The sequence below is a fragment of the Brassica napus genome, chromosome C9 (assembly GCF_020379485.1).
Source record: "Brassica napus cultivar Da-Ae chromosome C9, Da-Ae, whole genome shotgun sequence".
NCBI lineage: Eukaryota > Viridiplantae > Streptophyta > Magnoliopsida > Brassicales > Brassicaceae > Brassica > Brassica napus.
The window spans coordinates 31798685-31821111 of NC_063452.1; the positions used below are offsets into that span (position 1 = coordinate 31798685).

General features: G+C 32.4%; 3 protein-coding genes and 1 long non-coding RNA gene across 4 annotated transcripts; 2 read left to right on the forward strand and 2 right to left on the reverse strand.

The window, feature by feature from the left end:
- The first annotated feature begins 113 nt into the window (after positions 1-113).
- LOC111210103 lies at positions 114-1373 on the forward strand. Its single transcript, XR_002661557.2, has 2 exons — positions 114-877; positions 1140-1373. It is a non-coding gene; the product is annotated as an uncharacterized LOC111210103 (long non-coding RNA).
- A 2077-nt stretch (positions 1374-3450) lies between these two features.
- LOC106422114 lies at positions 3451-4995 on the forward strand. The gene has a single exon (XM_013862942.1). It carries the CDS (start codon positions 3451-3453, stop codon positions 4993-4995), a length of 1545 nt encoding a protein of 514 aa, XP_013718396.1.
- A 105-nt stretch (positions 4996-5100) lies between these two features.
- LOC106422113 lies at positions 5101-7589 on the reverse strand. Its single transcript, XM_013862941.1, has 5 exons — positions 7156-7589; positions 6733-7114; positions 5803-6645; positions 5278-5543; positions 5101-5197 (listed from the first exon to the last, which is right to left on the reverse strand). The coding sequence occupies exons 1-5, from the start codon at positions 7587-7589 to the stop codon at positions 5101-5103; spliced, it is 2022 nt and encodes a 673-aa protein (XP_013718395.1).
- A 4136-nt stretch (positions 7590-11725) lies between these two features.
- Positions 11726-12356, reverse strand: LOC106422121 (classical arabinogalactan protein 10-like). Its single transcript, XM_013862952.3, has one exon. It carries the CDS (start codon positions 12288-12290, stop codon positions 11892-11894), a length of 399 nt encoding a protein of 132 aa, XP_013718406.1. The 5' UTR covers positions 12291-12356; the 3' UTR covers positions 11726-11891.
- Between the last annotated feature and the right edge of the window lie 10071 nt (positions 12357-22427).

A 22427-nucleotide genomic window follows, 5' to 3' on the forward strand; every position in this document is an offset into this window, starting at 1 on the left:
CATAAATATATTGATTTTGAAATTTTCTTTGAACAATTTATTTTTAACAAAAGCTTTGAAAAATATTGGCAACTTAATATTTAAATTTAAACTTTGAACTTATTTTTTAAAACAATTATAAATTACTAAATCTATTAAACATTCCACAATGAAAACTTTGCTATTAGTGATTTAAAGTTATGTTATAAAAAGATACAAATGATCAAAAAACCAATATGAGTGAAAAAATTATTTAATAGATATCAATATTAAAAATATACTATATATCTATGTTAATATCATTTAAATTTAGTTATATATCATATAAAATAGAAAAAAGTGTGTGTTTGGATTAACAAAAAAATTTATGTATTCATGCCAATTTAATTATATATATAATCGTTACTGAATTACTAATTATTCAATATATATTTATTATTTCATAATATGTATTTAATACGTGAAAATAAGCTATTAACACAAAAAGACACATTTTGTGTATTTATTACACTGAAAAGCACAATGTACTACTAAGGTGCTTTCCAATGGTTGAAGACTTGTTTGCCCTCTAAAAGTTAAACTAAGGATGGGTATCTAGGTAATTAGCCATTTTCTTTCTAGTTGGGCTGGTTAGAAGATTTAAATTTTGAAAATTGTTTAGTTTGAAGTTGTGGACACGAAAATGAAGCTATAATTTGGGTTTTTTATTTACCTGAGGCACGTTAAAAAATATATGGGTTGGTAATTTTTTTTCCATCGGTTTCGGTACAACACAGAGAGGTTCCGTTGGAGAGAGCGACGAACGAGATTTCTTGCGGAGAATGTTTTAACGACCGGAGGTTGACGGAGAAGAAGATGTCACCGCGAAAGAAGCGAACTGTTAAGGGAAAAAATAAAGGTAAGTTATTTAGCTTGCTTCCATCTTGTACGGTTTCGATTTCGGGTTTCTTCCGTGAGAAGGGTGAAATTGCATACTTTCTGAAGAGCCTCTAGTTGTTAGGGTTTCGATTTGAGGGTGGGGTTCTAGATTTCTGCTGAACTCCCCTTTAGGGTTTGTAGATTAGGGCTCCAATTTTTGGGTTAGAGTTCCAATTTGGGGTTGTGGGTTTCGATTTGGGAGTTCACTAAGCTTTAATTTTTTTGGTCTGTTTGTGTTACAGAGATGACGCAAACAGAGGAGGGAGCCATCAAGTCGAGTTTAAATCAGAAACTCTGTTTTTTCAAGAGAAACAGAGCACCTTCGCAATCACTCCACATGTTCATAAATAACCAGAAATTTATCAGTTGGTAATACATAGCCAAAACGTAATCTACGTGTACACATTTTTTCAAAGTCTACATGTACAAGAATCGCAAAGCTTCATAATAGTATCCACATGTACACTTTTTCTTAAGAGCTACATGTACACCGGATCGCAAGATCCATGTGTACACATCAATTATCTTTAGTTATGTCATGAAATATGAAACACTTTGTAAGAATATATTTAAATTAAAGTTTTATGTTAGATGAAAATGGTTGTCTTACGATGTGTGTAAGAGGTTGTGCAAAAATAATTTTAGAGCATGAACACTAAAGTACGAATTATCAACACATCTGCAAAAAATCCAGAGAGTCTAACAGCCTAAATACTGATATGCATTCGACTAGATAGATAAACCACAAAACATACTTTTGTGACTGATCCATATCATTACTTGCAAGTTCTCCCCAAGAATGCTTAAGACAGAGCTATCATGTCGTGAGGAGGGTTATGATGATGAATATCAAATCCTTCAACTTGATGAAAACAACGGTTATTGGAAAAACCTAATTGGACCCAACTTTGATGAGAAGATACCTAACCTTGTGTAGATGGTTAGTGTTTATCTTAACATGCCTAGGTGCAGGGCCGGGCCTGAGAATTACCGGCCCACAAGCAAAAAAAAATTTTTGGCCCTTTAATTTTAAAAAAACATGAAAAACAGTGTAAAGTGAGGGGAGGAGATTCGAACCCGGCCCCCGTTAGATAATATAATGCATCATTTCCGCTAGACCAAAGACCACCTTATGTATTTTTTGGCCCCTAAAATTAATAATCATAGTCCGGCCCTGAAGCACATGCTTTACCTGCCTCTATTCAGGTCCGGCCCTGCCTAGGTGAAGATTATTTAGATATATGTATGATCATATTTTGAAGGGAGTTTGATGTGTGTAATATGAAAATCATCTACTAAGAGTTACATAGTGTAGTTGGTGGGTAGTGTGTACACGATTTATAATCATATTTGTATGTGTACACCAGATTTCAGTTGTACACATGGATAGTTATGGTCATGTACAAATGTGTATGTACATATGTACCAACAAAGTGGTCGTTTATACATGGATTGTATGTTAGACAGATGTAAAGTGTACACAAATAATAAATTCTAAACTATTTTCCAACTTTGAGAATTTTGGATGTCCAAATACAGTGTAAGCTGACATAAATTTAAGAAAAAATTGCCAAAACACCACAGAAGAACAACTACATTGTCCCTATAGCATAAATCATTTTTTGGTCGGATTTGGACTTAGATACCCCTGGCCACTTCAAAAATTCATATCAATTATTTTAAGAGTCAGAAAAATATGAAAAATTATTCAAAATGTACATAAACATGAAACAATCATATGAAAAATAATTTGGCTGACTAAATATTAGTGTAACATAATTTCATATTTTGATCTTCAGATCGCAGAAAACAAAATCTACTAACTACGGATATGTAGATCGTAGTTTCGGTTAACTACATATATATCTGGCGCTTGAAGATGTTAAAATCTACGATTTCGTAATATGTATACTACCGCATAAAGAAAAGGTTATGGTTTTGCTTACGATCAGAACCCCGAAAGATTTCATGAACTAATGTCTCCTATATATCTACTGGCTCGGAATCATAGAATCTGCCAGTTACTAATACTCTACCATGGTAATATTTCGTTATCTACTAAGATACTATAACCTATCTCTGCCGGATTATACATTCTGCCATCGTATCTACCATCATATATACAATCTACTGGCAGCATAATGCATGTTCTGCCAAATTCGAATTATTTTCGAAAATATTCCTTAAATCTCTCCAAAATCTGTTGAAAAATATTTTGTAAATCTTTAATTTCCCAAATTTTACGTGTTTCCTAAAGTTATGTTTTTAAAAAATAATTGTGACCTCTCTTCTTCTTCTTCACAAGTTCTTGATTAATTTTGAAACCACCCCAAAAATTTGAATCCCTTGTTGAAGAACATGCATATCTATGCCTCTTGTGGGGTGTGGAAATTTGATCCCTGTAAAGGATAGGGATTTGCTTTTGATAAGGAAAAAGGAGGAAGAGTACTTGCTGTGGAATTGACAAGTTCCTTTGAAGATCTAAGGACTACGGCTTTTGAGGATTTTGGAATTGACCAAAACGATGTCGATCTTGAGTTAACCTACTTACCTATGGAGTTAATCAATACGATAGACTGTCCTCCAGTTATCATTGAGAATGATCGGCAAGTCAAGAATTTTCTTACATATGTACGTGGAAAAGCTTCTTCAAGGTTGTGTGTGTCTATTTCACATGTCAATGCAAACAACGACAACATTGAGCTTGATAAGGAGCAATCTAACGCGTCTGGCAGAGAGCGAGGTGAGCCTTCCTCATTTTCACCTGGAGATGGCATTGGTAGTTCTTGTGAATCGAGCAAGGATGGTGAAGACGAATGTAACTCGAACGCCCCAGAAGAAGATGAAGATGCTGACTTAAGTGTAAAAGAAGAGGATAAGGGAAAAAGTGTTCGGTTCTCTTTGAAGGATGTTGTGAAGAGGGGTGAAACGTTTCAAAACAAATCTAAGTTGAAAGCTGCATTGGAAATGTCAGCAATGAAGAATAAATTCGATTACAAAGTTGTGAATTCAGATAGAAAACTTTGGTACATCCGATGCGTGGACAACAAGTGTAGGTGGAGTGTTCGTGCTGAGGGGTTATCAGGATCCACATATTTCATCATCAAAAAATATGTGGCGGATCATACATGTGCTGCGTCAAGTATGAATAATGGTGGTCGGACAGCTTCTGCAAAAACTATTGGGAGTCTAATAATGCATAGGTATGATGGTGTCAAAGAAGGTCCCAAAGCTAATGATATCATACAGATTATGAGAATGGAACATGGATGCGAGATATCTAAATCATTAGCGTGGGACGCTCGTGAGTATGCGATTAGTCTGGTTAGAGGCATTCCCGAGCAGAGTTTTGGAAAAATTCCGAAATACTTGCACATGCTGAAAGAAGCTAATCCAGGAACACACACCTTTTACGAAACCGATGTTGATGGTAAATTCAGATTTCTCTTTGTTTCGTTTGGGCAATCAGTACGAGGTTTTCATACATCCATGCGAAAATTTCTTGTTGTTGATGGGAAATTTTTGAAGAGCAAATACAAAGGAGTATTACTTGTTGCAACGGCTTTAGATGGAAACTCCAACTTGTATCATATTGCATTTGCGGTTGTGGACTCGGAAAATGATCGTTCATGGGATTGGTTTTTCAGACAACTAAAGGTTGTTGTTCCGGACGAGCGTGCTCTTGCCTTTGTGTCGGACAGAAATAACTCACTTTGTAAGGGGCTTGAGAATGTGTATCCTCTTTCTCAACATGGAATTTGTATTCACCATTTGTTAAATAATGTGGTCACACATTACAGAGGAAAAGGAGTGGTTGGATTGATTGCAAAAGCTTCTAAAGCTTATAGAGTTGTTGATTTTCAGAAGCGATTCGAAGCTGTGTGCAATATTAGGGATGTAGAGACGATCGACATCAACACTCCAAACCGAACCTGTGCTTCCATGATATGGAAGCTCACCTCTTCCATACTCGAGAAGTTTGTTGTCGACTTTGTACCCTCTCATGTTCCCATCAAACTTGCCGTAGGCGGTGATGATCTGATTACTGAACATACAGTTCATAAATGCTACTCGGTTTGGCTTCCACCGACGCAATGAGGTTTTTTCCCGAAACAAATACATCATGGCGTCCATGTCCTGAAAAAGACAATGCATTTTTTAAGGAATGAGAACCAATAACATAATTCAATCTGCAAATTAAGTCTAAGCTAAACTCACATTGTTCTTTAACCATTCATTAGGCCCCATTATGCGCGAAACCAACTCTGCATCAAATTTAGATGGCCCAATCTGGAGTACTCTGTAAATTGAAAGCAGTAGTAAGACGATGTTTGTGAGGAAAATTGAGAAAAATAGTAAAACAATACAAATATTACTTACTTGGGCTTGAGGATCCATTCAGTTAGTTTGGAAAATTTGTCTTCTGGAACAAAAACCAATTCATAGTCGCTGTCTTTGCAACGGACTTCTGGATCATCTATATCATTCAAGAATGGTCGGTTGAAGATCTCTTGAGATGGATCAAACCCCTTAACATACGACTCTTGTGTAAGCTTGCTCATTGTCTTTTGTACGTGCTCTTGGGTCCCTAAATTGAAATCTATAGTGTCAAATAAGCTGCCAAACACATCAGACAACTCTGGATCCTGGTTATAAACAGAAAAACATGACATTAATACTTTTAAAACATATATAAGACAACATCAAATACATGCAATTTCAGTACATCATCCTTACTTCAAAATATTACAAACCGCAAACAAACCATCATCCTTACATCAATATTACAAACATCTAACAAAACATCATCCATACAATAATATTACAAACCGCAAGAACAGTAACCGAATACAAACCGCAAGAAGAGAATTCAAATACATGAGAAAAGATCTATTTCTTGTTTACCTTTGTCTGAGACCTTGTCTTAGCAGCAGTTGCAGGACCACCAGTGTGAGAAGGAACCGAAGCTTTGTTGCGAGAAGCTCGAGCGCGGGAAGTAGTAGCAGGAGCACTAGCGTGAGTAGACGCCAGAGTAGGAGTAGGAGAAAGAGTAGAATCCGATCCAGGAGCTTGAGTAGATGTCGTAGCAGCAGCATGAGTCTGAGTATAAGCCGGAGCAGCACCATGAGTCTGAGTATAAGCCGGAGCAGCACCATGAGTCTGAGTATAAGCCGGAGCCGCACCATGAGTCTGAGTATAAGCCGGAGCAGCACTATGAGTCTGAGTATAAGCCGGAACACCAACTGGAGTCTGAGATGAAAGGATCGTCTGCTCTAATTTGGTAAACCGGTCTTCAATTAAGTCGCGGACCTCAAGCCCTAAGGCAGTAAAAGAAGACTTAAACATACCATGTATATAGGACTTCATACCCTCTTCAAGATCTCTGTATTTGTCGGTTGATCTTTGGCAAAGTAACCTCTTCTTCCTTGACTCGGCTCCAATATCCTGATACTGGTTCTTTCTCTTCTTTGCAGGAGACACATGGGCGGTTTCTATTTCTTCTTCCATTCCACAGTCACTTCTTTCTCCAGCCTCTTCTTCCTTTGAACGATCATCCTCAGAACTGTCCGCATATGGTTGTTCAGTTTCCTGATAACCCCAAACATGCTTACTCCAGTCATACTTCTTTATGTACATGTCAATGATCAGATCGACCCTTTCGTCATTCATCTCATCGTCTTGCTCAAACCCAGCATCAACAATGATGTTGCCATTTCCAGTTGAAGAGATGTATGGAAACACAACTCCCTACAAAAAAAACAAAGTTCAAAAATTAAACACAAAGATTAAGAATCATGAAATTCAATCACATTGATTAAAGGAATCAAAACTTACAGTGGATGCAAAATCGGACTCAATACTAATAATATTCTCATAGGAAACCTTATCAGATCCTTTCCAATTTCTGCATCTCATGCTAGTGACCCCTTCTTTGAGCTTCTTACCCAAAAGAGACCCGATGTCTGGAATAGCCTCCATCAACCAAATCTGAAGTGCATAAGAGAATCCATCTATGACATAACTGTTCTGCGTCTTCACTTTATCCCTAGCTTCAGTAATGGAAGTCACAAGCGCATCAAAAGAGTGAAGACCCCACAGATATTTTCTCATCTTATCGAAATCCATCACCAGCTTGATGTACTTGTGTGGGATGCACACCTTCTCATCCTTCGCCATAACCAGACCAGCAATCACACACAAATACACCATCCTCAGCCTATCAACATGAAACCATGTATTACAAGATTTCAGATGCACCTTCCTGATTTGTTGTAGGCTAATTTTTCCTTTTCTCGCAGCAACTTACTCCAAAACCCTTTATCACCTCTCCAGTTATCAATATCCAAGTCAGGCTCGTCGTCTTTATATTTCAGACCAGTTATCGCATGGAATTCTTGCATTGAAAATCTTAGAGCCCTCCTAGCAAAATGGAACCACAACTCATGGCGCTTTGCGGTCAAAAGCTGCTTACAAACGAAGCTGTGGATCACTCTCCCTGAATACTGAAGCTTGTGCACATAAATATCCATAACCTGAGAAAATAGTGGATCACCCAACACTTCCTTGTACTTTGCTTCAACATACTTCTCCGCCTTCTTAAGTATGGAAGTTCGACAAGTGTTGTTGACCTTCTCAACTTGTGTTTCCGTTCCCTCTTTGAATAAGGTTTTTGGCAACTGATCCATCGCCATACCTGTATACAATGAAACAAATACAATCACCACAGTCAGTACTCATAAAACAAAGTCATCATAATACAAGTTCATAATACTTAAGTGTTGACAAACAAGAAAAAGTATGAAACTTTACTTAGCGTTCAAAAACATCAAAAGAATTAAACTTTGATAACATAGACACCTAAATCATTAACACTAACTATCTCAACTAAAATCGATACATATCAAGTGCAAATTATGATAACGAAACACATATATTTTAAAAAGAATGACATGAAAATGAAGTCACCAGTTCTTATACAAACCTGAAAAGGTCGAGGTGTCTGAGAACAATGCACAAGGAAAGAAAAACAATCACAACAGTCACGGTTCATGCCACTTTTCATCATAAAACAATCGTCCAAAGACATACATACTAGTGAAAACAAATCAAACAAAATCACCTAAAACATACAAAAATGCAAACCAAATACTTTACATGCTTTATAGATGTCAATACCCAATCAAATACGAATCCATTCTCCCTCAATGTCACGAGAAACAACAACAGGTACAAGAGATCAGTTGCCACAAACCAACAATAAAAAAAGTATGCAACTTTGATAAGATAGAAGCCTAAATCATTCACAGAAACTAAATTCGAAACCTATGACAGTCAAACTATGATTAAAAAAAGACTCAAGTAAAAGATACAAAGACATGAAAAAAAATTCACAAACAAACCTGAAAAATCTCGATTGGTTTGCTTGAAATAGAGCTGAGAGAGTATATTCCAGATCGGAGAGGCACGAGCTTCGGTTATCGGTGAGGTTCGAGCTTCAGTGGTGTTCGGCGAGTTACTTGAGAACGAGATGCGAAGTGAGACGTGGTTTCTGAGACTGCGATTAAGAAGAAGAAGAAGAACACCACTGGAGTCCTAGCGGGCAGAAGGAACACCGGTGACGGCAAGCTCTGACACGCCGATGACTTCAAATCGTCTTTTGTTCTCTATCGCCAAAGGAGAAGACGAAATTAGGGTTCTAAATCACGATTTGGGATTATCCCCTTTTGTTTATTTACCTTCTGTTTTTTTTTTAACTTTTAACTTTTTTTTTAACAATTAATTTTACAAAAGAAAACGTTTTAAGCTTAGATTAGGGACTTAATTGGGTTTACATAAAAAATTATGCTAAGTGGAAAACTTCTAATTCATATTACGGCATAGGGACAATATACTAGTTTTTTTGTTGCATATTTCCAATTTTCCCTAAATTTAATGTGCACAATAATTTCATATAATTTTAGTATGCATTTGGACAACAAACATACCAGATTTCAGTTGTACACATAGATAGTTATGGTCATGTACAAATATTTATGTACATATGTATCAACAAAGTGGTCGTTTATAAATGGATTGTATGTTAGACAGATGTAAAGTGTACACAAACGATAAATTCTAAATTATTTTCCAGCTTTGAGAATTTTGGATGTCCAAATACAGTCTAAGCTGAGATAAATTTAATGTACACAGTAATTTCATATAATTTTAGTATGCATTTAAACAACACACATAGTTGCACATTTGTACACTAATACAATAGTGTCATGTGTACAACAAAATATAAGCATATATGTGTATAAGAACATGTATGTGTTTGAGATAATCCATTATATTTCGTCAACAGAAGGAGAAAAAACAAAAAAAAAAGTTGTCTTCTTTGGTTCATTAGAGGGTTGCTCGTCGTCTAGATTGATGTGGTCGATGTCTCCATCGTCGCTGTCGTATACGTCTACGACAGCGTCTCTATTGTCGTCAACGTCATTGTTGTCTACATTTTCGACGTCACATTTACACACTCCAAATCCAAATGGTTTTTTGTGAGAGAATTCATTTGTTTGTGTTTAAATTTGTCACTAATCAAAGAGTAAAACCTTCACCGGAGAAGATACAATGGTCGGAGAAAATAAGAGAAAATAGAGAGGATGAGAAGAAAAAAACAAAGAATTGATTTAGTTGGAGATGAAATCTGGACCACTGAAATTATATATATATCAATAGATCCAATGGTCATAATGTGGTGGTGGATATGTGTCATATTTAGCTTTTTTCGACTGAATCATGGCCACTGGATTAGTAAAGAGAATCAAAGGCTAATATTAAATCCCACCCAAAAAAAAATATCATATTTAGTTAGTGTAATGGTCAGTTGGTGTCATACTTATTAAATTAGTTATGGTTAGAGTTGAATTCACAATATTATCCATATGTTCTTTAAAGAAAAGTGCTCTACTAAATAGAAGTGTCTTAGAGTAAAAATAAAAAGTAAAAAAGTGTCATACGATGTAAATCTTTCTAAAAATAATTTATTAAGATGATTATTCCGTGTAAAGCGCATGTCACACTTAATTTTATAGTATAACTTTTGAGTACTAGTCTTAATTTTTTTAATATCATATGCAAATATTATTTGCAGCTATTGGATGCAATGTTCTCCAGCTTTTCTTTTTAAACAGAACAATTTTATCTACTTTGTTTTGCCTTTTCTTCCTAATCTTTTTTAACACTTGTTCGTTTTGGACGAAAGACAAGGATACAAAGAATACAGTATTCTCGCGATTGCTATAACTGAAAATGATGGTATTTTTGTCTACCTTCTATAGGAAACGCATTTCATTCTGCTTCTTTATCCTTTTATTTCACTTATAAAAACATGTTTTTACCGCTCCTCTTTGCCCAAATTGGTTAATATACTACGGAGAAGCCCACATGGCTGAGCAAATAGAACCCTGCTTCTATTTTTTTTATAATTCTAACAGTTGTCTCCACAAGATACCTACATTTTATAATGAAATTAAAAGAGTTAAAGTTAAAAAAGAACCGGACAGAGATCAACGAGCTGTTCATTCCACTACCGATAAACAACAAATCCACCGTTCGTAGATACGAGCTGTTCATTCCACTACCGATAAACAACAAATCCACCGTTCTTAGATACGACGACAGGTGTCTCTGGACACGCACACGTATAGCTGCAAAATGGGCGGATTGATCATTGGTTGCGCATGTCCAAATACAAATGAATCTATTTTGGTGGCATCTATTTGTTCATCTGAATTATAAATGGACAAAAATCACAAGACCAATAGGTAATGGGCGATAGTGGGTTTAGACTATGTAGACGTGGTCAATCCAATAGTCACAAAAAACTAGGGTTTCTAAAATTTGAGTTTTCTCGCTAAAACCGTAAAATTGAGTTTTTCTGCTAAAATCTTAATATCAAGTTTTTCCGCCAAAGCCGTAAAATCAAGTTTTCCGCTAAAACCGCAAAATCGAATCTTTCCATCAAAATCGGAAAATCAAGTTTTCCCACTAAAATCTTAATATCGGGTTTCGCACAAAAATCGGAAAATCAGTTTTTTCCGCAAAAACAGCAAAATCGAGTTTTTCCGCTAAAATCACAAAATCGAATTTTCCGGTCAAAATAGGAGAATTGAGTTTTTATGTTAAACCGTAAAATCGAGTTTTCCAGTCAAAATTGAAAAATCAAGTTTTTCTGTTAAACCGTAAAATCGAGGTTTTCTGCTAAAATCAGCAAATCGAGTTTTCCTGCCAAAATTAGAAAATCGAGTTGTTTTGTTAAATCCGTAAAATCGAGGTTTTCCGCTAAAATCAGAAAATCGAGTTATTCTGCCAAAATTGGAAAATCAAAATTTTCCGTCAAAACCGCAAAATCGAGTTTTTCGCTAAAACCGCAAAATCAAGTTTTCCCGCCAAAATTGGAAAATCGAATTTTTCCGTCGGAACAACAAAATCAATTTGGTTTTATGGACTTGTATTTGTATTTGTAGGCTTATAAATTGAAATTTATTTTGGATTCTATGGCAGTTCATGTAAACATGGGGAATGATGGATTTGGTCAATAATGGACAAGGTATTTAATGGACATGATCATTCTCTAACCACAACCAATAAATGGACAAATGGATATGAGCTAATGAACGTGAACTAGCCCAGTTTACAGCTCTACGCACGTTGCTGACCTCACCACTACTGAACACCTTTTTCAACAGGGTAAATCACTAATCATATTCAATTAAACTTAAATCCAACAATTTCGAATTCGGTATAACCACGGCACATCACTATAAGAATTCAAATCAAGGTGCAATAATCAAACGATAACACAAATTTATTTCTAAACAAACTATTAAGACATAAGTTGATGGAATAACTACCGTCCATCACTAAAATCTCGAATTCTCAATAATAAACAAAAATACAAAACGACCGAAGATGAACAAAAAATCCGTAACAAACCAATTTAAAACACCATACTACAGTAACAAAGTAGCGACGAATACAAATCCCGTAAAAGACCCGGCGGAGAGTGCAGCCGCGTTATTCTCGTTAGCAGGAGTAGATTCGGTCGGGCATGAAGGAGCATTTGCGGCAGGCGCTCCATCGGGGGTAACAGATGTCGGAGGAGCCGGCGGTGAAGCGACGGTGGAGGTGGGTGAACCAACCGGAGGGGAGGTGGGAGCTGCCGTGGGAGTGACGGAGGGCGGCGGAGTGCTGGCGCGTGATGTAGTTGGTGCGGCGGTTCTTGGAGGCTGTGATATTGGAGGAGTGGCGGGAAGAGGAGATCTTGTTGGAGATGGTCCCGGAGCCTGAGCTATTACGGAGGAAGCTATGACAGCGAGGAAGAGGAAAACGACGATGGATTTTGAGGCCATAGCTTCGTACTTTGAGATTAATACAAGAAGTAGAGAGAGAAGAGGTAAAAGTTATGTTTCGAGAAAAGAGAAGATGAAGTGGCATTATATATTGAAGACTTGGAGAGAGCTACGTGAGATAGCTAGGGGTTATTGTTGGTTGTATTTTAATGGATTTGAAAATCCGAACTAAATCTAGTATTATTGATTCTATGATTTTAAAATCTGTATTGAAATCATATGTTATTGGTTTAATGATTCATAAATTTTATATTGTTATTCAATCCTACGGATTTACTAATATATTTGATTTTATAATAGATTTGAATGGATTTGTTTGAATTTTTTTGTTAAAAATACAAAGATTCAAATCCGAAGGAAAATCTCCGGATTTGTATATTTTACTTGGTTTTATAAATACTATATGGATTTCTAAATCAATCAAAATATATAAACCAATAACACTCCTAAGAGATGTGATGTTTTGTCGAAATTACAAGAAAAGGCAACAAGAAAATATTTATTGTGCTGTACTAATTTATTTGATAAAATGTTTAGTTAGCTGGGGTTATTTTCTTCCTTTTCTTTTCTTTTTTGAATATTTGATAGTTATGTTTTTTTGTTGTTTACTCATTTTTATCAATAACAACCATTTTATTTAGTCATATATAAGTTAATATATTATTTTATTTTAATATTTGATGTCAATATTGTGTAAAATTAATAATTTTATTGTTCAACATTATTTACATTTGATATATGTTCATATTTGATAAGTAATATATAATATTATTTGAATTGATTAAAAATAATTCAATGATATTATTTCAATATATATATACTATATGATAAGTAAGATTATTTAGATTTCTTACTTGTTGACAAAAAAAAAAAAATTAGATTTCTTATTTAGTTTATGATAACCCGGTTTATATGTGATTCATTGGTTTTATATATAATCATATTTGGGTTCTCAACGTTATAAAATTCTTTACAAAATATGCAGAAAAAGGTAAATTGATAATTTAATGTTGATCCAATTTGTTTAGTTGTTTGTAATTGAGTTTAATGTAGAAGACTATTCTCATCCCTTATATATTAAAAGAGAATCATCGTAATAAATGCATTCACACTATAATACACACGTGGCAGCTTCACAATGATTTGATAATAAGTATGTTAACGCGTTCACACTATATTCATAAATATGTTCACACTATGTACTTTGCGATTTTTTTAATATAAAACTCACATACATGATTCTACTAAAACTCTGGATTTTTCGGTTTGAATAAAAATAGATAATGAATCGAAAGCCAAACTATATATATTATTTTTATTGTTTACGGATAAAGTTGAGAAAAATATTCATAATTTTTTTTCGATTCGTTATCCGTTTTGATTTGAACCAAAAAATTTGGATATCCGTAACTCTACGAAACAAATCAAATACTAAAATACAATATCCAAAAAAGATTCAAATCACAAATACCAATATTTTGAGGAACGAATATCTAATTCGATCTGTTATATGCATATATATATACATATATGTAAAGAATTATATATATGTTATATATATTATACTTTATATCAGTTTTACAATATTTTTATGAATTAAATTTAATATATTTGGCACTAGAATATAAAAAGTTAAATAATGTTTTATTTTTGTAACAAAATGTTATTATTAAAAAAATTAATTATTTTTAAAATTTTATTTTATTTGCGGATCAAATCGGATATTCCTTACAATTCTAAAACATTTCGGATATCCGAGTCACCGAATATCTAGGTGGCTAAAGATCGAATCAACATGAATGCTTCCACATACCCAGATATTCGATCTGTGCCCACCCCTATTTACGGATACAATTTTATTTTCTTTATATGTAAAAAAATGACTAATATCAAGGCCTTTTTTATTTTAAATTAATTTTAATTTTATCTTTCAAGTATTATTTTGAACAAAAATGTCATTTAATATTAATTAAAAATATCTTTATATATTTCTCAACTATTTTTATATACTTTTTACATACACATACATGTGCACCTTGATGTGAGAACCTTGTAACTAAGTATTTACCACAACTGAAGTATCTAATTTTTTTGAAAGTTGAAATATTTTTTCTTAATGTTTCTTTCACTACCGACCAAATTGTAGTGAAATGATTTGTCTTAATAATTTTTTTTTCTTTTTCTTAAACTATTATCTGTTTAGAAACTATTGGTTCGACATATCGGCTATCAAAAATTCATAACATGAAAATAAACAAGTAATATTAAATTTTGGTTTTTACCGGGAAATAAAACCAAAAAGATCAAACATTTTAAAGAAATAAACTTAAATGAATATTAATTTAAAATAATAGTTATATTTTAGAAGATTAAAAGCCAAAAAAAAACTTATAACCGAACCATTATCCAGATTAAACTGATTTAATGTCTTTTTATTAAAAATAACGAAACTAATAATCACATTCCGCGCAAGGCGCGGGTTATTACCTAGTATATATTAAAAGAGAATCATTTGTCATTATTCTGTTCACACTATATTCTCCACGTGTCAGTTTCACATCGATTTTAATTTGAGTATGCTGACGTGTTGGTCTCACAATCATTTAACAATTAATGCGTTCACATACTAATTTTTTTAGCTCCACCATAGACAATTTAATATGTTCACACTATTTTTTTAATCAGCTTTGTTTTAGTTCCTGCATTTTTAACTTTTGTATTAGTGAATTGAATTTCTCTCTGTACAACTGCTAAATAATATCATTTTGAAAAAAAAATTTATAAAATCATTAAGATTAACATCACCTAAAATGCTAGAGTGAGAATGTTTTTAGAACTTGAATGTTTTGTATCTTGCCGAACTTAGCCATGGTTGAGGCTTCTGTACGAAGAGAATAAATAATTGTAATTGCATTAAAAAAACTGAGGTAAAAAATACCACACACAAAGTCAGATCTTTAATTTAGCTAAATATTAATTTTCTATATGGAGTTTTCATATTAGAGCAAGAATTAGAAACATAATCAGATTACTAGAAAAATCAGAATTCAGAAAAATCATTAAAAGAAAAGAAAATTCGTGAAATCGATGGAAAAGAATTATATGTGCCGAGTGAAGAGATCACATTATTTTCACGCAACTCTAACACTTTTCACTTTTCACGAAAAGAAAATACATGTATTGTGTCTTTATTATATTTACCAAGACTTTTTATAAAAAAATACACGTTATTGGTTATAGACTATGCCAATTTTGTAACATGCCCAACAATTTTGACATGAAGCCCAACAATTTTTATTGGTATTTCTTAAAGTATGGTCCAATAATTATGTATGTTAAATAAGTCCATAATATTTGTTTTACATTTATTTTATTTTTCTTTATATTAGTCGAATAAAGTAAGTATGGGTAAAATATCTGGATCCGAAGAACCGAACCTAACTAGATTTGAAAGTTATACTAAACACAAACTAAAACAGATTTACTCAGATGGATCTAAAATTTTAAAATCCAAATAACCAAAACTCGAATCTGATCCAAACAAAAATATTTTGGATACCAAAAATATCTAAATCACAATTACATAGTTAAATATGTTAATTATTTTAAATTTTATACCTATTAGATATTCAAAAACATGAAAATATCTAAAAATTTCAACATAGTCACAAGTAAATATCTAAAAAAACCAAAAAAATATTCAAAACAATGAGAATATTTATTTGTTCTACATCCAAATATTTAAACTGAACTATTTTTTATGCAAATTTAAATATTATTTTATGTTCGGATTTTGAGGAATTAAGTATATTTAGATTTTTGTTAAAAAAATACATAATTAAAATGGATACCCGAACTTGAATCCGAACCAAACCCGCAATGATTCGAACCAAATCCAAACCAAAATTTGTAATATGATTGAAATTTCTAACTCTAAAAATTTGAGATCCGAGTAGATTAACTGAATCCAAACAGATATATGAATATCCAACCCCAAAAAAAGCTATACAGCAAATCTCTCATTACAACATACAATAAATAATCTAATAAACTATTTCACTCCGCGTACAACGCGGATTACTACACTAGTATATAGTGTATGGTTAACCAGTTTGCATGATAACCGCTTATATAGGGCTCATTAAGTTAATAAAATTGGATAGACATTGGTTTCCATAAAAATTAATAAAGATTGCTCGTTTGATGATCAAGGATAGTTAATACGATAATTTACGTGCATCAATATTTACCTGCAAATTAATATTGATTAGTATTGGTTAGAAGAATAAATAATGTATTGGAGGGAAGTGGTTATGCTAAAAATCAGGAATCTATATGATAGACTAGGGTAGGCCCGCCCTACAGGTGGGTAAACAAATGAACAACTAATATAAATATATTTAAAATATTTAACTTATTTTCAACTGAAATTAAATTAATTTTCATGTTTTTTATTAAAACAATTTATCAATTTATTTGAATATTTATTTTAAAAACCATAAACTTATTTATTTATTAAAAGTTTAATAGAAAATTATTATTTTGCTATAGTTTTAGTCTAACTACAGATGATTCAAATTGTTTGTATTTTTATTTTATGTTCTGTGTTTTAACTTTTAACAAAGAAATACTGCATATCGTAGCTTTAGTCACTGAATAACCCAAAAAAAACTTTAGTCTTGTACCAAAAAGGCATTGGTCGTTTCTTAATAAAGTAATTAACTCTCGCTATGTTGTGGGCATGTTTATTATGTTAATCTCTCTCTAAAGCTTCGTGTTGTTTTCATGTTTATTATGTTAATCTCTCTTTCGTATTGTATACAAACCTAACGTCTTTTCTAAGACATCCACGCAAGGCACAAAGCTCATCACCATCGAGCTCAAACGCTATTTTGAAACCCAGTTCATGGGTTTGTACTTTAATTGATCTGATATGACCTTTTTTTGTTTACCAATGTAACTCAATCAAATCTTTTTTTACTCTCTTAATAGTTTAGAAAATCTCTTCTCTCAAGATTGACCCTCTTGAAGTTAAACCATTTATGTTGGATGTACAATCAGTTTCAAACTGCACTCTAGAAAATCTGCATAACTATCTTATGTATATCAGTGACACATTTTTTTCTATCATTTAAGCATGGAAAATAATCAATCAAAGTGGAGACTAATCGGTTTAAAAAAAAAAAAGTGGAGACATCACAATGTGGTCAACACAACTAGGGCTGTTCAATATGGCAAAACCGAACCGTACCGAACCAAACCGAAATAGATAATATGGTTTGGATTTGGTATATACCATACAAACCGAATGGATATGATTTTTAAAAAACCGTAGGATTTGGATATGGTTCGGTATATAACCGATAAAACCGAATAAACCGAATAAAACCGATCAAAAAATAGAAACATGTAAATATGTATATATTTTATAACAACGTATGAAAATCATAAGTTAATTTTTTTGCTAATAACTATTACCATATTTTTTACAGTAATAAAATAGTCCTGATTTGTAAAAAACTTGAACTATAATTAAATAACAATTCATCGCAAATATGCTTCTTATTTTCTTAGTCTTCTTTTGATCTTTTTGCTTTAATTTAGCATTGACTAAATTGAAATAAAGATTATAAATTTGATGATAACAATTAGTGGAAATTCTTCACAATTTTTTTTATCTATAAACGAATAGATTTTCGTGTTTAATAGAAGAAACATGACTTTGATGAACGCTAAATATGAAAGAATATAATAACTTATTTTTTGTGCTCCGTGCTTCTGTTTTATTTTTTTATTTTTTTATTTTTATTATCAAAATTTTGAGCTTTGATTTTAATTATAGATTTGATTATTTTATTAGATGATAGAAACATTTTTTATTTTTTTATTCTTTTATTTAAACTTATAATATTTATTAATAAATGAATGTGTTGACAACAAGACTGTAAAATTCATATAATATGATCCCAAAATAAAAAAATATGTTTTTTGGTATAAAACCGAATAAACCGAAAACCGACGGTATATAAACCGAACAGAACCGAAGTAAATATGGATTTAGAATGGTAGTTATATTTTACTAACCGAAATACCGAAAAACCGAAAAAACCGAACTGAAACCGAACCGATATCCGGATTGAACACCCCTAAACACAACTCTTAAACAAAGAGCGTGTGGCTATTCTCCCTATTTTGCCCACTGGATCACCTGGAAAAAAAGTAAATAAAGAGTCGATAATGCATCCAAATAAAAAGAGATATATAGATAGGGATAAAAACATTGGCATGTTATTAAAACATAATAGAACACCTTCTTAACATGGCTGAAGCTTCATCTGTAATGTTGGTTCAGAACCTGAAAACATAAAAGATATTATTAGCATGAAGATTGGCTCTTAAGATTCTCATTAGAGAATTTGGCTCTAAGTCTTTTCTTACAACTGTTGTTATTGCTCAATTGCTAGACATCTCCAAAACCTTCTTCACATAGCCTAGCCTAAAGAAACAAACCACTTGTTTAAGACTCTCCAAGGAAGTCTGAGCTAAAAGAGAGCTTACTCCATCACAATGTAGACATCATCATGATCCTCATATGCATCATAGAAATGAGGAGATTATCGTAACCAGACAAAGTTTTCAATATCTTCACTTCTCTCCTCACATTTCAATGGCAATAGCCGTATTAATCAACACAACAATTGCAAAAAATCTAAAAGATGATAACGAACCAAAAGACATCAAATCAAAAAACACTTTTTTAATTAAAAATCAAAAAGCACTAAATTTTGCTTCGTGAATAAAATTAACATCAACTTGTTATCACGTTTCTTAAACTTAAGAGAACTGGCCACGACAAACTTCATAACCGAGCTCGTACTTCCTAAAGAAACTCTTGGAGAATCAAAGCTCTTATCTAAAACCCACGCTGCCTCCTTCGGCTTCACGGAGCCGTGCCGTATCGCGATGATGCGTTTAGCCGGAAACGGATGACGAAACGGTCGTTTGAAGAATCTCTTCGGCGTGGAGTTCCCATTAGTCACTGGAGATCTCGTTGAAGCCTTCTTGGAGAAGGAGTGAGATGGAATCAGACTGTAAAACATGAAAAACGAAGACTTTTTCCACTCATTGTTCGTTACAAAGTGATCTGTCTACGGGATGAAGGTTCATCTTTTTATAGCTGGATATTCGCCGTTTGTAGAGTGCATTGAATGAGGAATCATGCTTGGGGTGGGTTGAATGAGTTAAGAACGTCATTAATTGTGATGAATCAATGCATCCGTAACAGTTCATAGGGGAAGAATCTCAATCGAAATGACATGAACCGAGCTTAATTCTAGAAATTCTTCACGAAGGGTCATCTCAGAGCACCATACATGAACTCCAATGGCGGTTCAGATATGCATAGATCGAAGGAGACGATGAACGCCAATTGTTGCCTTCTCGAAAATGATGTATTAATTGCACAATTGGGAAGAGCTTTTGTTTTTAACACATAGATAAGTCCACGTCAATTGGTTTCCCAAGTTAATGAAACAGTGAGTTTTTGAAGAAAGAGACACGTGTCAAGTTGTTAGGAGATGACTTTCCTATGTGGCATCCTGGTGGCTCTCCTAGATATTCTTCTAGGATAAGCCCGTAAACCCGCCCTACGGGTGGGTTTTCAAATGAAAAAAATAAAATAAATATCTATAAATATTAAAGATATTTAATCTTCAATAAAAGCGTATATTTGTTTTAAATTGTTCTTATTGTTCTTGTTAGAAATATAAATTTATCTAACTAATTATAAAAATTTATTTTCTAATCGGTGTAATTATTTTTATTGTAATGTTTTTTTTAACTTAATTAAATAAATTATTAAAAATTAAAGTTGAAGTTAAATACATGAATAATGAATTATGTATCCCTCTTATACATTTTTACATGTTTTATAATCCATTGATAATTTTATATTTTCTTATACATTCTCTTCTAAATCTACTGATTTAGAAAATGGAAAAATTAAATTGATGTTAAATTTATTTTTTAAAATTAGCTAGATTGTACAATAAGTTAGTACTGATTGTTACTATTCAAAAATATTTATACTTACTGAAAATTTTATCAAATAAACTATATCATCCAAACCGATTAGGATTTTAAACAAATATTATTATTAGTTGTAAAGTATAATTTGGTTATTTTCTTTATTTTTATCTGATTAATAAATGAATATTATTTTTGTGCATTGGCTTTAGTATACATTTGAATAATTTTATATACTTTACAAATTTACCATGAATTTCTTATTATTTTTTATCAAATAGTCTTATATTATATCATATAGTCTTATTTTATATCAAATAATCTTATTTTATTTAATACTATATTTAAAAAAAAAGAAGATATATTGTGTACTAACATTTCGAATAAAGTTTATGAAAATGTCAAACATATTACTATATTAAGTTAATTATTACTAAAATATATCACAATTTTAGTTTACAATATAAATATAACATTTAACACAAAACCCAAACGAATAAATGAATAAATGAATAAATGAAACACAGCGGATCGAATAAAAGAGACACGTGTCGGCTTCTCAAGACTCGAATTAGTTACGTGTCCGCCTACGTGGACAGCCTAAGAGGGAAGCAAACCCAACTTTATTTATAAAGATATATAGGCTTTTCAACAATTTCAAATTTTATAATTGTAATTAAATGTATCGTTAATGAAATGTCTTGTTTACCCATTTTAAATTTGAAGTGATAACATTTTATCGGTAGATAAAATAAGACTCTAAATTAATAAAATAAATAATCTCAAAGCCTAAGTGTTTAAGCATCCATTTAATTTGAAAACATGATTTTCAATGGGTGTGGGATGAATCCGGATATCCAAAAAAAATTAGGTATTCAGATTAAAATCCTTTGAATCCGGAGATTTAGTATTCAGATTCGGATCCGTAGTTTTAGAATATCTGTATTTCAGATAATCAGATAAATATTGTACTATCCGCGGGTATTTGGATCCGAATCCGTAAATATGATTAAAAATATATATAAATTTTTAAAAATACTAAAATTATAAAATAATGCATAAGTTAAATATTTATACAACATTTATAAATATATATGATACTATAAAATTAAAATATAATATTATAAAAATAATTTTATGTAAAATCTTAATATATTAAATAGAAAAGATGTTGAGACTTGTTTTCTAACAAGTTCTCATTTGCCTCCAAACTAGCCCATAACTCCAAAATGTCAAGCTAAAGAATATAAAAAGCGATGAATGAGAGGAAACTCATAAGTAAGTTTTATTTTAATTTTTGTTTCATTTTTACTAATTTTCATATTTGTTTTCAATTTATCGAGGAAGACAAGCCCTGAATCAGCATTGAATTTACCCGATTTTCCTTGTTATATTTTTACAGTTTTCATTTATTTCCTTTGCCAATCTCGGACTGTATAACACTGGGGACAATGTTATTCAAGTCTGGGGTAGGTAGTTAATGACATTGTGTGTTTTTTTAAGTGTCAGTTAAGTTGTTTTGTAGAGTCAAAAAAGGGATGATGAACTTTTTCTTGAAACCAACTGCCTAACAACTCTCTAGCACCCTTCTTTGATTTACTGACTACAGAGTGTATGGAATGGAAATACAAAAGTTGATCGACCTGCCAGTTAGATCCACGCTTGTTGAAAATGTCTTACGAAACCAAAGCTGATTTCCAACCATAATCTACTTAATCGCTTGTTTTGGGGCTTGGAATACACTGGATCATATTCGTCCTGCAGGTCTGGAATATAAAAGTTTTGGTGTTTCTGGTTACCCTCTCTCCTCTCTTCAGCAGCTAGGAAAAAGAAAAAAAATGAATAATATGACTTCCTGAGTAGTAAAGGGGTAGAAAATTTCTTCCTGATATTGTCACCTTATCAGAATTACATGAAATTCTAATATTGAGACTAACTGTTGGGGTCAAATCTCCTAGCGATATCAACACCTAAAATCTCTTAAACTTAGAAAAATGTATCGTCTACTTAACCAATCCAAAAAAATTGAAATAATAATTTCGTATACGCCGTACATATTTAATTGAAGATACATCAGAATATATTTCATATGACTCTTCCATGAAAATGTAC